Below are 15,367 nucleotides of genomic sequence, written 5' to 3'. Positions count from 1 at the left end.
GTGTGTGTGATTGTTCTGGAGTACATTCAACACTACTGACCTGGTTCCCAACATATGTGTGCACCAAAGTGTTGCTTAGGTGGCCCTAAAAGGTCAGGCGTCACAGTATATTTCACAGAATGAGAGGTTGTGGGATTCTGTTATATATTGCACTATGCCGTCCTACATAGTGAATTTTGGGATGGGGGCGTTCCAGGCACGGAAATGTATGCGAATATCATACATATTCTCCAAGGGTTTCCTAACCCCAGACACTCGTGCAAAATGTGTTCTTGTGTTCTAGTTCTGGAGAAAAAAAATGTGTTCTTGTGAAAGGCAAGAGTAAATGTCTTTTCAGGGTACACACCCTCATATTTCGAGAAGGTAGCACCAGAAAATATTTGCCCACAGAGAAAAATGTTTTCCATCTGGGAAAAAGAGACATGCTAATGCACAACTGCTAATTAATTAATCATGCAGAACACATTTTGCAAATGGGGCCCTTAGTGTGTGAAAAGTGGGAAAAATGCATAACAGAAAAATTAGAACCAAAGGAATCCCTCTAGTGATATTTCATAAGTTTCAGACAGCCTCAAACAGGGTAGGATTCTTAAGTAAATGTGGAAATCTCTGCGTCATAGAGTTCCACCTTAGGTTTCCGAATTTTGCGTGAATCAGAGAATCCCCAAGAATAAGTTTTGGGCAACCTTAGATTTCCAGGCATACTTCTACTCACCTACAATCAGTCCAGCAGATTGCAGTGCAAACACTACATTGGAGTAAGTATGGTAAAAAATGGAGTGAGTATGGCAAAAATGTACATTTAATCATGTAGAATACATTGTCCTCTTTTCTTCCTTATTGAAAATATTTTCCCATGAAGATGAGCCTTCTTCTTACATTTTAAGAACATTGGGCCAAATCATGATTTGGGAATTTAAGTTCCAAATCCATGTTTGTAAGATTTTACAGGACATTTATAACTGAGAAGGTCTTTGTGAATGTGCCCCATAATAAACTGTTAACCAACCTTTAAAAGACACAGAAGAATGGGTAAATACAATCTGTGAAGCAGTCCTGCATTATGCTAAACCTTAAATCTCAATCACATGCATAATTATTTTACACAAAGTTTTTTTAATCAGGCCCAGTACAGTTTGGATGCTCTTAAAAATCATTACTCTTCAAGCAGGGGATTAGCAGACATATCTAAATTGATGTCACCTACTTACTGGCAGATGCTGGTATGATCAATTTTTGAGAAGAGTAGGAATCAAGTGGCTGGCTGAAGTGCAAAATGTTACTCCCACACCTACAAGTGTGTTCAGAAAATCCAGTTTCTCTCTTATGAAAAATTAATAGTAGTCTGGAAAACTGTCCTTTTTTTTTATCGGAAATACAGTAAGGGAGACTTGGATCAGGGTAGATAAAGATGATATTAATGGACTCATGGATAATTTCAAGGTCCATGGACAAATCTTCAGAATACTCTCAATTTGTGATACGTAAGAAGGGGGAATTTCCAACAAACAACTTGGGATAAGCAGAAAACATTGTTGTGCTGTTCTATTGAACATGCAACTGTTGTAGAGATTCAGATATTCCAAGTACTACAATATCCACATGTCGTTTCAGCACATGAATATTTATAATTTTGTGAGTTAACCATGAACCAGTGGGTGGGCAGGTTGCTGCCCTTTTTGAGTGTAACTGGGCAGAGGATTCTTGTATATGAATTAAAATGCATGGTTTTCTATTGGAGTATGGGAAGCATTTCAACATAGAGAAGTAAATTATACCTGATCTGTAACTAAGCTGTCCTACCATCATGCAGTACTTCAATCATTGACACTGCTCTAATGTGACCAGCTAAGGTGCAATGGATTGTCTCTACAGAGTCCTAAAGCGTACGTAGCTTAGAAGTAAGGGCACAGGGTGACATTCCCTTCCACAAGTAACAATCCTAACGTTCTGCCATGAGATGGAGATGGACCATGAAGCGACAAAGACAGTGAAAGAAAATGCTAGAGCAGAGGCAAAAGGAAATGCCACAGACAGCAGATCCCTGCATTACCATTTTCGGGGGTGGTTAACATCCTACTTGCGCTGGAGACGGTCTTGCCGATGTCGGCCAGGGAACGCAGATTGGATTTCTTGGTTTGGTGCCGGTGCTTCCTCAGCAGAGTATATGTCACCTTCTCCTTCATGTCCGACTTCAGCACACCTAGCTCGATCTGGTTGTCAATAACGATCTCTGTTACGCAAGACAAAAGCACAGATGAGTTGCCTTTTGCAATGAGAATTTATTTTATTAATGCCAGCTCACAGCTGTGGTTTCATTGCCTAGTGTTCCAGTTTTGAAGAGTGTAAATATTTGTATGCAATCGGAAACTCTCACAGATCATCGCCAAGTATTTAAAATAATTAAAGACTTACCTCCCACAATCTCTTTTATACAAAGCCTTGCTTGTAATAATCAAAATGATAAGACATTTCATTTCTATAGATCATGGTAACCCTCAATTCTCTCACAGAGCCTGAGTTAGAGTTTAGTTGTAACGAAAAATCTTCCGATTCCTTGCGGAAACTATATGTAACAGAGTAGAATCCATCGGCTTGATTTTCTCCACTATAATATCCCTATGATGGAGGAAATTCATGGATTCTACTTCATAAATAGAGGTTTTTTCCAAAGGATGGAGGATGTTCAGTTACCATTGAACACTAAATATAGCCGTAGGGCTTGTAAGATTGGTGTTAGTTTCTCACAAAGGATAAACCCATGAATGAATGGTGAGGTGAAGTAGGATTGCATTGCCATCCAAACATTGTAAATACCAGGGCCTGCGAGTGATATGTCCATGCGGTCTAGCCGATCAAAGGGATAGGGAGTAAATGTTATGAAATAGTTTGCTCTCATTACTTCACCTTGAAAACTATACTTCTTTTTGGCATTTCATCAGTAAAAAAGAACATATACAATATTTATTATACAACATTTTCCCTGAAATCTCATTTTGTCATTGTGATGACCACTAGTGATTGATCTAAACCAAAAAAATGACCCAATTCACAAGTCAGACGTGCTCAAGGTTTGACCAGGAGGACTGAGTTTTGAAAACACATTTAGAAGTCAGGGCCTGACTGATGAAGAAAGTAGGAATGAATAAACCAGATTAGATTTAACCCTTAGATTGTTGAACCTTCAGTTACAAAATGTTAACCACATCCTCGCGGCACATTTTCCCTTCCTGCGCTGGGATTTTCAAAAACCCATTATTCATGACGAGCTGGGCTCGTCATGAGCGTGCGAGGAGGCTACCTCATGACGAGCCCAGCTCGTCATGAGCGTCGAAGGGGTTAAAAAATATAAATAATTAATAAATACATTCGAAACAAGCAACTTCACTGTTAAAATATATGTATTGCTTAGGATGCCAATCAGTCAATAAGGGAGAAGAACAAATGCTAATAACAGCGTACAGTTAGATGACAAAAATGCTGAAACTCTCCAACGAGTAGCCTTTGAGTTGCATCCACTGACCTGTTTATAGAGACATGTTTTTGATGAGGAACAGGAATATCCCTGCTCGAATCCCAGCAGGAACGGCCTGGAGTGAAGGTCCAGGACAGACTTACTTCCCATTGTTTACTTCTCAAGCCCTTAAAACCCTCACACAGACAAGACAGGTAAACACACATCCCCAAGAATCACAAGGGAAGATTTTCCTTAAACCATGGCTGCTCCTCTGGCAATTCCGCATAACTGTGCACCAGGTAAGTGCAAATGGTTCACATTTAGTCCTAATGACTACAACTCTAATTTTAGTCCAGTTAGTAGCAAACAATCTACACAATAAAGCATTATACATATACATTATGGAGTGGTGTGGCTCACTGGTTAGAGGAGGCAGACCCGGAAGCAGAGGACAGCCCGGGACCAGGGTTCAATTCCCGACGCGGCAGGGTCGTGGACCAGGGTATGCGGACTCGATAATTCTCGCTTCAGTGCCTACTCTCACCAGGGATCACACTCGGCAACTCTGGGCATTAGCTTGCCTCATCTCCACAACGGCCCCCCACATACACCGGGGATGCCTGGTTTCACCTTGGAGATACCCAGCAGGGATCATCTCACAGGTAAAGCCAGGACGGGTTCCCCAGTGGTCTACAGCGCTGGGACGCCCCATTGCTGGGGTAGCCATGCGCTTTACAAGACAACCTAACATAACATAACAACATAACATTATCGGATCAGGTGGTACCTGGGACAGATCTTCATAGCTAGCCACCTCTGTCTGGATCCAACTTGTGGTAGAGCAAGTTAGATCTCCAGTGCTATTGGGCATTCCTTCTAGGGCAATCGCGGGAAATTGTGGGTGGTAGCCAGCTAACACAAGAATGTTGGTGGATGGCCCCTTGCAGCCTCAGATCCACCAGCACATACACATTTTTTGAAGTGCAACACTTCCTGACACACTGAGCTATCCCTTTTGAAAAGGATTCCTATTTGATTCTTTTGAGTATAGTCTCTCTCTATCTGCAAACTCAAACAACTGTTTTGCTGGCATTGTCTAAGACTCTTCTAGTGTGAAGCTTTCTCTTTATGATGTCCTAGTGTTGACCAGAAGAGAGGCGGGAGATAAAATGTGACACCACAGGAATGTGTTCTTATTAAAGAAGACCTTCCGTTATAGTCAAGCAAGCGTATGAAGTGATCAGAGAGTAAAATAAACATATTACAGCGAAGGCGATTGGCTTTTGGCACCAAAGTGTTTCATTATCTTCATTTGCATCTAACGATGATAAGAGCGCGGGTGTAAACAACACGGGCCACGTTCACTAAACGTGAGGCACGTGTGCACTGCTCTGTATAACCCCGGCTGCTGGGAGGGCTTGGAGAGCTCACCTGCCTCATGGTGGCGCTAGAGGGGACGGATCTTAAAAATTAATCAACACACTTTGTAAAAAAAAAAAGCAATCGCTAAATTCGGAGACCTTCAAAATCACTCAACATTTTTCTTGGGAAAACTGTTTGGTAAATAACTGTTTACTTGAGATTGCTGACTAATAGATAAATCATTACTGCTTGAGGAATGAGGGTCAGAAAACCTACTTATTAATGTTTAACGCATAGGAGCACCTGGGTGCAAGCAGGGGCTTTTATAAAACTCTCATCCGTCCTGGCCGAGCTGCAGACAGCTGGAACCCAGGCCACTTCACCAGAGCGGGGCGGCTGGCACCGAGCATCCTGGGCATGGCTTCTGCACAGAGGAGGAAGCAAGCAGAGCAAACCCACTGCTGCTGGTAAACAAGCACAGGCACGAGCCGCCAGGGCACCTCCAAGGTCAAAGCAGCAGGCCCACCAGAGCAGGTGCCATGTGACGTCACGCAAGGTCAAGGCAGCTCAGGGAAGCCAAAGCTGCTTTGATCAGGTTGGGCCCTCCCAATCTCTTAAAAGTAATGCACTTTTAGGGACCACGGATAAAGCATGGGCCCTCCTGAGGTACCTATATCCAACTGTTACCTATAGCAGCCTTAACATAGCACCGCGTGGTCTACTATGATCTGGGTCCCACAGATAACAAGGTAGAGTATCTTAGTCTAACTATATGGCATCCCCTTAGCTAATGTCTTTCTTTTGAGGTCTATAGCAGCCTTGACATAGCACCGCGTGTTCTACTATGATCTGGGTCCCACAGATAACAAGGTGGAGTATCTTAGTCTAACTATATGGCATCCCCTTAGCTAATGTCTTTCTTTTGAGGTCTATAGCAGCCTTGACATAGCACCGCGTGTTCTACTATGATCTGGGTCCCACAGATAACAAGGTGGAGTATCTTAGTCTAACTATATGGCATCCCCTTAGCTAATGCCTTTCTTTTGAGGTTGAAAGACTGGCCCAAAATAGTACACAGTGAAAAAGGACATCAAAGCCATGTGCTCACCAACTATCTGCGGAAGGGTGGTGGCCTCCAGGTCCAGCAGGATCGTCCCTTTCTCGATGCACGTCCTGAGTTCGAACAAGCTGTGCAAGGACAGGGTGGCGACGTGAGGTTTGCTCCATCGCTCTCCGCCTTGTTCCACCTTCTCCTCAAACTTGATCCACCTGGAGAAAGGAAAGAGGGAATTACTGAGCGTGTCACAAGCCACCTAACCACCCATGAAGCGAAAACAAGGTTCAATATCACTATTGCATGAGCAAAATGCAGTGTCTAAGGCGGCTTTCTGCGACATTAAGCCTGTCACTCTTCAAATTCTTCAAAGCAGCGCACAGTATATCAGGATAAACATGCACTCCAAAGACTTTTTTGCATAATCGACTTCTACAATTTGCTCACTCTTGAACTTACACTTGTGCAAATTGCTGTGAGTGCAAGAGACATATACTTTAGGGAATCACCAAGTGACAGTGAAGCAGATGTTACTCGTGCACGGGCTTGGATTTCGATGCTAAAGGGCCCTTCGCACCCCCCACACCCTATGTCAGTGCCCCAGCAGACACATTGCTATAAAGGAGACCAGAAGTGATGCTAAACGTAATTCTGTGTAGAATTCAGCCGGCCATTAACATTTATCATAGCAAAGTGGGTAGAGATTAAGAGCTGGGTGTCTGCAGAGATAGTTAAGTCGCCATTGCATACATTGTGCATTCTCACATGTCTGGACATCTGCCTGGATGTCTCCTAAGCCCTTGCTTAAATATTCCCCAACGTGCATCCTAGACAAATTGCGCAGATACAGTGTGCATCAACTGAAAGGTCTTCGGGAGAACTGTCTGGGAAACCGGTCCAAATCCATTTATGCGGTGCCATTGTTGAAATGACAACGCTTTGTGTCTGGTTCGTTCGAGAATGTGGGGTGGGGCACTTATGTCGAAAGGGAAAACAAGGAGCAGCAGGTGGCCATTAAAACAGGCAGCCGGTCATTTTGTAAGCACTGGTCTTTAAAACATACTTAGCGGCATTAGGACCCAGAAGGCACACCCAGCCTGCCCGTTCCCTACTCTGTGACCAATGAGCCTATAACCAGAGTTACCAACATTTAAAAAAAAAATCCCGGCACACTTTGCAGCACAGGGCTGGTGCACAAAGAAAGTTCTTGTTTGCGTACCTGTGTGTAATAAAGAGGAACCGTTTCTGCAACAATATTACCCGGGACATTCTCCAACTTGCCAGGACTGTCCCGGCAAAAATGAGGCAGTTGGCAACTATGCCATATACAAGTGTAAGCCCTCGTTTAACCCCTTGGCTGCGGGGCCGATTCCCCCGCTGTGCTGGGGGGAGGGGGACGCGCACAGCCCCACGGTGCTCATGACGAGCTGAGCTCGTCAAGAGCCACGTTTCTCGTGTGCTCATGACGAGCTCAGCTCGTCATAACCACACCCATTCCTTAGAACGCCCAGCACAGCAGGGGAATTAGCCCTGCATCTGAGCAATCTAACGGTCATGACGAGCATGAGCACACGAGAACCGTGGCTCCTGACGAGCTGAGCGCGTCATGAGCGTCGGAGGGGTTAAAGATAGTGGTAGTTCCGCTATTCTGCCGAACTGGATTTACCACGGACATCTACTATCTGTTTATAAAACGCTCTGTGCTACTACCCAGCAGGAGTACTTCCCCATATGCAGCAGAGACACATGTGGTAAATCTGCCAGATATGAGGTGCACCAACAATACCTACCAAGCACTGGCAAAGCCAATAAGTTTCACACTTGCATTTGAGAGCTGACCAAAGCACAACAAATGCCTGCAGTGGTGCAAAACAAAAAAAGGATTCATTTGTGTATATAATGCATAGATAAGATAAAGACGTATGGGCTGGTTATGATTTTGGGGGACAGGGAACTCTGCCACAAATGTGGCAAACTATCCTGTCCGTCAAACTGTCAGTGCATCCACTCTATTTTGAGTTGGATGAACCATCAACAGCAATAACAATAACAGCCTGACACAGCCTACGGGCTATCGGTGTAAAAACATCATTCTGCCCTCCTTATAAAGGGTGGAATGTATGATGGGTTTTTTCTGTTCAGGACCCAACTGAAACATGGCAGCTGCTCACCAACAGGAGTCAACATGGCGGCATTTCCTGGGAAGGCAAAGACACCCCCGCCGGCAGTGCTCCTACAATATGGGGGCCGTAGTCTGTCAGCATGTCAGACGTAATGTCCTCTGCTAACCTACTAGACAGTGGGCCTAGATCCAGCTCTAAATGTGTTTTCAAGTGTAAAATAGTCACTCATGAATTTCAGTGGCAGTAGAAGGATACACCAAAACAGCCAATAGAAAGATGGTGAGCCTAACATACTCCCATGAACTGATCCAAAATGTGAATGACAATGTGTCATGCCAATGGCTGAAGTTTCCCGGGCCAAGGAAGCCAATGGCTGAAGGAAACTGAAGGAAAGCAACCTCATACTTTGTATAAAATACAATATGTTCACCTGAATGGCCCAAGCATCATTACATATTAAACCTAAAGTCTGACAGATATGCACGATGAACATGCTACCACCCAAAATGATGCAATAAATGCATTCCACCCTCCATGCTGCAAAACAGAAAGGGCCAAAATCACTAAAATGGGCATGTTGGCGACAGGAAAAATAACAGTAACTGTTCTATACTTGTGCCTCCCTGGAAAGGTGGCTTTGTACATGTTTAACATACCACCATGAGCTCCACAGCTATAAGTCACAAAATCATGCCACATCTCAATAAGCATCATTTTGTCATGAAATGACCATCAAATTAGGCCATAAAGGTTATTGCAATGGCAATGTAGAAGTGTTTGATAAAGTATGGAGTACGAAAAGTGCAATATTGAACAAGTCGCTTACCTTCGATAAGGCATTATCTGGTAGCGATTATCTAGCTTCAGATTCCTTACCTTTGAATTTCCCAGGCATCAAGCTGGATCTGGAAACTTTTGCTCAATAATACACCTTTCAGCGCGGTGTCAGGGGGCTCCATTTGGCTCTCTGTGTCGTTTTCCGCATCGGTAACGTCGGTTATGACGTTGTGGTGCCTTTATAGGACCCACCCAGGCGCGCAGACATTAGTGCTTTTTGTTTATTCCATGCCAGAAGCGCAGAGACACAAAGCAACTAACGTAGTCATGTGCAAAACTAGGGCCCTGAAAAGGGGAGTGACCCTAGCCCTACAATATTAGTCCGCAATGCGGGGAGAAATGGGTAGGCTATAAGTAATCTGCAGCTAGATAGCGTCTCTACCAGATAATGAGTTCCCGAAGGTAAGTAACTCGTTCATCTGATAGAGACTTCTAACTGCAGATTCCTTACCTTTTAAATATGTACTCAAGCCATACCATCCCAGCAGTGGGCTGCGGACCAATATCCTATACTAGGAAGTCCTGCAGGACCGAACGTGCAAAGTGCCGGTCCCTGCGGACCTGATCATCCAGGCAGTAGTGTTTTGCAAATGTGTTGATAGATGCCCATGTTGCTGCCTGAAAGATGTCTTGTACTGAGACACCCAGAGCCAAGGCCATAGTCGCAGCCTTTCCACTTGTGGAATGGGCACTTAATCCACCCGGGGGCTGCTTCTTTGCTAGGGCATAAGAGATCTTGATGCAGAGAACGACCCAGCGAGAAATGGTCCTTTTCTGCACTGCCCTTTCCCTTCTTCTCTCCAACGTACCCTTCAAAGAGTTGGTCATCAGTCCGGAACTCTTTTGTGTGGTCAAGGTAGAACAACAATGCTCATTTTGTCCAGCCGGTGGAGACGCTCCTCTTCCTTAGAGGTATGCGTGGAGCAAAGAACGTGGGCAACGTGATGGACTAACCAAGTTGTAAAGGGGTCCCAACTTTTGTTAAAAAAAGATGCCCGGGTGCCAAGCACCACCTTGTCCGGAAAGGACATAAGATAAGGAGGCGAGCAAGATAACGCCTGCAAATCACTCACCCTCCGGGCCGTTGTAATCACCACTAAGAAGGCTGTTTTGATGGACAACAGCCAGAGGGGAAAATTGTGTAAAGGCTCAAAGGGAGCACAGGTATGGGAGAACCAAATTAAGATCCCACTCTGGCATAACAAAGGTTGTGGGTGGAAACAAATGAGACAGCCCTTTTAGAAATCTATGAACGATAGCAGATTTGAAGAGAGAAGGCTGGTCTGGCACCCACAAAAAGGAGACAGAGCAGAAAGGTAACACTTGAGAGTTTCCAAAGCAGATCCCTGCTGGGCAAAGGTCAGAATAAATAAAAGGCCAGTGAAAAGAGAAGCAGAAAGAGGGTCGATAGACCTTTCTGTACAGTATGATACACATTTCTGCCAACCGCAGGCGTATACCATCTTAGTGGAGGGCCGCCTGGCCGCCAAAGTAAAGTTACAAGTTACAGACTTTGGGAGGAAGGTCAAATGCTACCAACTGCTGCCGCTCAATCTTTTCGCATGGAGGCGCAGAGTTGACAGGTTCGAGTGAAGGACCCTCCCCTGCTGCTGCGACAGAAGATACTCCCAAAGTGGCAGCCCGATCGAAGGATTGATGCTCATTCTCAGAAGCTCTGGATACCAAACTCTCCTCGCCCAGTCTGGAGCGACAAGATGACTTAGGCCCGGTTGTTCTTCATCTTCTTCAGAACCCTGGACAGGAGTGGTATGGGCGGAAAGGCGTACAGCAGGCCTGAGCACCACTCGTGACGAAAAACGTTGCCAAGCGATAGCCACCTTGGAAAATCCAGCGCCTAATACTGCTGACACTGCACATTCTCTTCGAATGCAAACAAATCTAACCAAGGTTCTCCACACAGTTGAACAAGACCTTGCACCACCTTGACTGGAAATTACATTCGTGATCCGCTAGGCATCGACGGCTGAGTACGTCCGCCGTGGCATCCAGAGAACATGCCAGGTGTTGAACCAACAGGGTGTTGCCCTGCTATTCCAACCATGTCTAGAAAAGTAGGGCCTCTCGACAAAGGGTCAACAACCCTACCCTGCAGTACCATACAGCGGTTGTGTTGTCCGTGAACACCTACACCATCTTCCCCTAGACAGAGGGCAGAAATGCCTTCAATGCCAATCGAATTGCTCGGAGCACCAACAAATTGATGTGGAGCCCCAACTCCGCCGGAGGCCAGTGTCCCCTGATCTCCACCTCTCCCAGACGGCCACCACATCCCAGAAGTGACGCATCTGTCACTACTGTGAGTTCTAGTTGGGGAAGGGAGAGGGTCTGCCATTTCACGGTTCGTCAACAACCACTGCAGATCTCTTGCAATTCCTTCCGAGATCTGGACCATGTCGGTGAGATTTACTCGATGCTGTGTCCACTGGAACTTCAGGTCACACATACATCACCTGGCATGTTTTACCAAAAGGATGCAGGAAGCCATGAGGCCCAACAGCTCACCGAAATCGAGGATAGAGGCTGAAACATCGGAATTATGACCTGAATATCCTGGATTCGTTGTTCGCGAGGATAGCCCCGAAACTGCACTGTGTCTAGAACTGCTCCGATGAAAGGGAGCATCTTAGAAGGAGTCAGGTGTGACTTTGCCACGTTTATAGAGAATCCCAGGGAATGCAGGAGGTTTGCCATAGTCTGAAGGTGAGAGACGACTGCCTGGGGCAAAGACGCCTTCAACAGCCAGTCGTCGTGATAGGAGAAGAATGACACCCCTAACCTGCGCAGATGAGCTGCAACCACTGCCATCACCTTGGTGAATACCCGAGGGGCACTGGTAAGGCTGAAGGGGAGTACTGTAAACTGAAAGTGCTTGCGGCCAATTTCGAACTGCAAGTTGCGCCTGTGGCCCGGCAGGATGGGAATATGACAAAAGCATCCTGCAAGTCTAACACTACCATCCAGTCTTCCTGGTCTAGAGCAGACAATACCTGAGCTAGAGTGAGCATCTTGAACTTCTCTTTCTTGAGGAAGAGAATGATGGCCCGAAGATCTAAAATGGGCTGCAACCCTTTGTTCTTCTTTGGCATCAGAAAGTAGCAGGAATAACAACCTCTGTCTACTTCTGAAAACGGGACCCTTTCTATAGCTCTTTTGGCAAAGAGCTGTAACTTCCTCTTGGAGCAATTTCAGATGGTCCTCCATCAGCCGTTCCTGATTTGCCAGAATGGGAGGCGGAAAAGAAAGGAAAGAAAGAGAATAGCTCTCCTGGATAATCTGCAAGACCCACGTGTTCAATTTTATAGATCTCCATTGGGGGAGATGATGATGAATTCTCCCACCAACTGGAGTAGTGTGGTCCTGCAGAATCGGCCTAGGAGTGCTTGGAGGCTCCGGCTGCTGGGTGCAGTGTGGCCGACGACTTTTGGCCTCCATTCATGGATCGGAATGCACTGCGTCTACGTCCGTTCACACGGCTTGGGCAATCTTTGCAGGATGGCGGCTGGGATAGGGCTGACGTGGCTGGAAACCCCTCCCGTTGCCCCGAAAGGTGTGAATGGAAGACTGACCATGAGGAGTGGAGGAGAGGCCCAAGGATCTGGCCGTACCTCGAGAGTCCTTGAACCTGACCAGGGCTGAATCTGACTTTTCCCCCAAAATACAGGTTCCATCAAAGGACATGTCCATCAGATTGGACTGGACATCGCCCAAGAAGCCAGTTGTTACAGCCAGGCATGGCGCCTCAAGGCCACGGCCGTTGAAATTGAGCTGCCCAGTGAATCCGTCATATCTAGGCCACACCATATGGTGAATTTTGCTGCATATCTCCCATCCTTGACTGCTTGGAGAGCATAGCCCGGGTCTCCTCTGGGACTTGTGGCAGCACTAGCGCAAACGTCTCCCAAAGGGAATGGGAGAAATGGCACAATAAGCATACAGTACTCAATGACCGCAATGCCAGGCTGGAGGAAGAAAACAACTTCTTCCCAAAAGAGTCCAACCTCTTGGATTCCCTATCCAGAGGGGTGGAAGGGAACGCGCCCTGGGAAAGGGAGGTCTGCACCACCAAACTTTCATGGGTGGGATATTGGCTGAGGAACTTCGGATCTACTGGTGTAGGGCGATGGTGGCGTGCAATCGCCCTATTCACAGGAGCCCCTGTGCTAGGCCTGGACTAGTTGCCTAGTAGGACATCTGTAAGTGCTTCATTAAAGGGCAGAAGGGGTTCAGAAGTGGAAGCCCCAAGTTGAAGCACTTAAATCAGGAGATTAGTCCTGACCTGCATTGAGGGCAGCTCTAGTCCAAGGACCTCAGCTGCCCTTTTAACCACCATGACATAGGATGCCCCCTACTCCGTAGCTACTGTTGGTGGATAGCATGCCAGTATCTGGAGAAGTGTCCAGTCCACTGGCTTCCTGCAAGTGCCCTACACCATTTCAAAGGCTCTGCAGAGTCTTCCTAGTGTTCCAGAGGGTCCATAGACACCTCCCATTCCTCTCCTGAGCCCTTCACAATGCTCAAGAGACAACATAGAACCCCTGGGTTCAATTGGCGTCGGAATCGGCATTGAGAGACGTCGTTTCAGCTCCGTGTTGTACAGGATGAGGATATGGCTGGCGCCGCCGGTGGGCACTGGCAGGGCGCAGGCACTGACTTTGGGTCCGACGCCGGAGGAGATCGTGTTGGCACGAGCAACGCCGACCTGGATCCAGGTTTGGATCCATGAGTCCCCACCGACTCCACAGAGCCCAAGGGCTCAAATACACAGCACACGGCCTGGTAAAATTATTTTATTTGAGTGGGGGTTGCTCCGGCTCCTGGAAATGGAGGGAGGCGCAAAGTTGACCAAGGCTCCGGCTCCTCAGAAGCGTGCCTAGAGCATCAGTGCTCCTTACCGCTCTCGTTGACAGAACACAGCCGAGGTGAAGACGAATCCCTCGTGGACTTGTTCTTCTTATGCCTCCTCCCTGAGTGTCCTGTTGACCTCGAGTGGGAGAAAGAGGACTTCGGGCTTCAGGAGGGGTCCCACGACCTTCTCTTCTTCGATTGGAACGGCGACCTCCTTGGCATCTCACTCGACGGGGCTGATTGCCGGGCCGCGAGGAGCTTCATCGCTTGCTCCCCCAAGGCCTTCTGAACCATGGCCCGCGGTCCAAGCCTGACTTTCAGTTGTGGTTGCGCTCGAGACACCAAAGGAAAACGAGATGGGGATCAGTTACCAACATAATGTGGTGGCAGGCACCTCACTGCTTAAAACCTGTCTTCCTCAAAGACATCCCTCGCACATGTAGTGGAAGAAATTCCGAGTTTGGCAAAAGTCAGGAAAAAACGTGTCAAAAGCGACAGAGGGGTAGCTGTTCCCATATTGGTGCTTAACTGGCACATAAAGAAAATAATTGACACCTATATAGGCACCCAGATGTCACAACCGATGCTACCGACGCCGTAGAAATCAGGCAGAGCCAAATGGAGTCACCTGACAGCGTGCGAAGGGGTATTGCTCAGCAAAGCAAAAGTTTCCAAATCCAGTCTGACGCCTGGGAAATTCAAAGGTAAGGAATCTGTAACTAGAAGTCTTGATCAGATACATTTATATAGCGCATCATACCACTTAAAAGCTACAAAGTGCCGGACATACATTGGGTTCTTGGCATCCTTCGAAGTGTATGGTTGATAAGGTGCAGTAGCAGCAGCCACAAACAATAGGTGGTGGAGCAGGGGGAGGAGACGCTTGGAGGGGAGTGCAGGAGAGGGAGCGTGGGTGAGGGAGTTTTATAATAATATCATTTTTTTTTAAACGTACCTGCAGCTGCTGGCCGCCTCCCGCGCTGCGCCTGTGCAATCCCTGCGCTGTGCAGAGTGGGGACTCTTAGTGGGCTGAAAAGATGCTCCGCTCAGGCCAGTGAGGCTATGCTGTTTCTTCAGCCTAGCTATCCAATGCAGCTGGGTTTAGAGAAACCTAAGTGTGCATGTGTGTTTGGCCGGCCAGAGACGGCCAGGCAAAGACACAGGCACACTTGGAAGTGCACAAGCACTCCTCCCCCCTCCTCCCATGGCCCGGCCCTGCCCCACCCTACTGAATGCTGGCTCAGCCAGCAATCGAAAAATAAAATGATGAAAGTATATAGTTTTATTTTTCAGGTGCTGGCTCTAAGCCAGTGGGGTGATGCTCCTCCGCCAATGTGGAGGAGCCGCCCCCGATTAGGTGTTGGATGTACGTAGATGTGCATTTCAGGTCTTGGGTAAGATGTGTGAGGATATACGCGGGCGTGCTAGTTGTGTTTTGCTAAAAACATCTTAGAAGCTTTGTTCACATCTTCCATTAGCATTGCACTAGGACTGCATTCCTCCTCCTTACAGAGTGCGCCTATGTATTTGTCAGAGGATGATCCTTATCTCTGGGTGTGCAGTTTGTGTAAGGCTTCACTGGATAAGGATCAGAAACTACAAGAACTCAGAAGACTCTGACAGACATAGTTTCTGCCTTGTCATTCCTGTTCAATAGCTTTAAGATTT

At 46.9% G+C, this 15,367-nt stretch overlaps 1 protein-coding gene across 8 annotated transcripts in view; it reads right to left on the bottom strand.

Annotated features, from left to right (window-relative positions):
• The window catches only part of SLC4A4 (solute carrier family 4 member 4), an 893,491-nt gene that overhangs the window by 205,934 nt on the left and 672,190 nt on the right, over nucleotides 1–15,367 (bottom strand). For 4 of the 8 annotated variants that reach the window (XM_078676409.1, XM_078676411.1, XM_078676415.1 and 1 more), the window contains exons 5-6: nucleotides 5,928–6,088; nucleotides 2,054–2,233 (exon numbers count right to left, since the gene is read on the bottom strand). In XM_078676409.1, the coding sequence (XP_078532535.1) occupies nucleotides 2,054–2,233; nucleotides 5,928–6,088 (341 nt within the window). The remainder of the gene's footprint in view (nucleotides 1–2,053; nucleotides 2,234–5,927; nucleotides 6,089–15,367) is intronic. The other 4 variants (XM_078676410.1, XM_078676413.1, XM_078676416.1 and 1 more) reach the window with 1 other exon arrangement.

This window comes from Lissotriton helveticus, chromosome 2_1 (assembly GCF_964261635.1).
Source record: "Lissotriton helveticus chromosome 2_1, aLisHel1.1, whole genome shotgun sequence".
Classification (NCBI taxonomy): domain Eukaryota; kingdom Metazoa; phylum Chordata; class Amphibia; order Caudata; family Salamandridae; genus Lissotriton; species Lissotriton helveticus.
Note: the sequence above shows the minus strand (reverse complement) of the source record. Positions and strands in the feature narration are given on the sequence as shown.